This window comes from Penaeus monodon, chromosome 20, assembly GCF_015228065.2.
Source record: "Penaeus monodon isolate SGIC_2016 chromosome 20, NSTDA_Pmon_1, whole genome shotgun sequence".
Lineage (NCBI taxonomy): Eukaryota > Metazoa > Arthropoda > Malacostraca > Decapoda > Penaeidae > Penaeus > Penaeus monodon.
This window is the reverse complement of record NC_051405.1, coordinates 17,403,005-17,403,564: the sequence shown is the minus strand read 5'-3', so window position 1 is coordinate 17,403,564 and position 560 is coordinate 17,403,005. Positions and strand designations below refer to the sequence as shown.

At 43.9% G+C, this 560-nt stretch overlaps 1 protein-coding gene across 1 annotated transcript in view; it reads left to right on the top strand.

Moving 5' to 3' along the window:
* The window catches only part of LOC119585661 (RNA-binding protein with serine-rich domain 1-B-like), a gene marked incomplete in the record, with an annotated part of 8,286 nt that overhangs the window by 5,367 nt on the left and 2,359 nt on the right, over nt 1–560 (top strand). The window contains 1 exon segment of the mRNA XM_037934337.1: nt 363–524. Coding sequence (XP_037790265.1) covers nt 363–524 — 162 coding nt within the window.

Genomic DNA, 560 nt, shown 5'->3' with positions numbered 1-560 from the left:
GATGATATGGAATCTACTATATGTAGCATGAATTCCTATTTTCATTCGCAAGATGATAAAAGTTGGGGACAGAGAGGCAATGTAGCACAAGAAGGTGGGATAATAGGGAAAGGGGGTTTAGCAGGAAGAATGTTCCTCAGCAGTGCCAGGATTACTGTCTCTTGCTCTACCTCCCATTGACAGCAGCATATAGTTTATTGAGAATGCTTGGACTGGATGTAGGTTTTCTTGAGTGTAATTGATCAAGGCTCATTGGAATTTAGTGTGAAGTCAAAATGGGTGATAAAGTCATTTATTTTCAGTTAACCTTCCATCTGTTTTATCAACACTAACCTTTACCACATCCATCCTCCACCTTACAGATCAGGCTCTCCACGAGGCCGCAGAAAACCCCGCTCCCCCACCCCAAGACCAACCAGGATCCATGTGGGCCGACTGACGAGGAATGTGACCAAGGAACACCTCGTGGAGATCTTCTCTGTTTACGGTGCAGTGAAAAGTGTTGATATGTCAATGTACGATATGTAAGTGTTTGTTTTAGGGGGGAAAACTAGGCCATG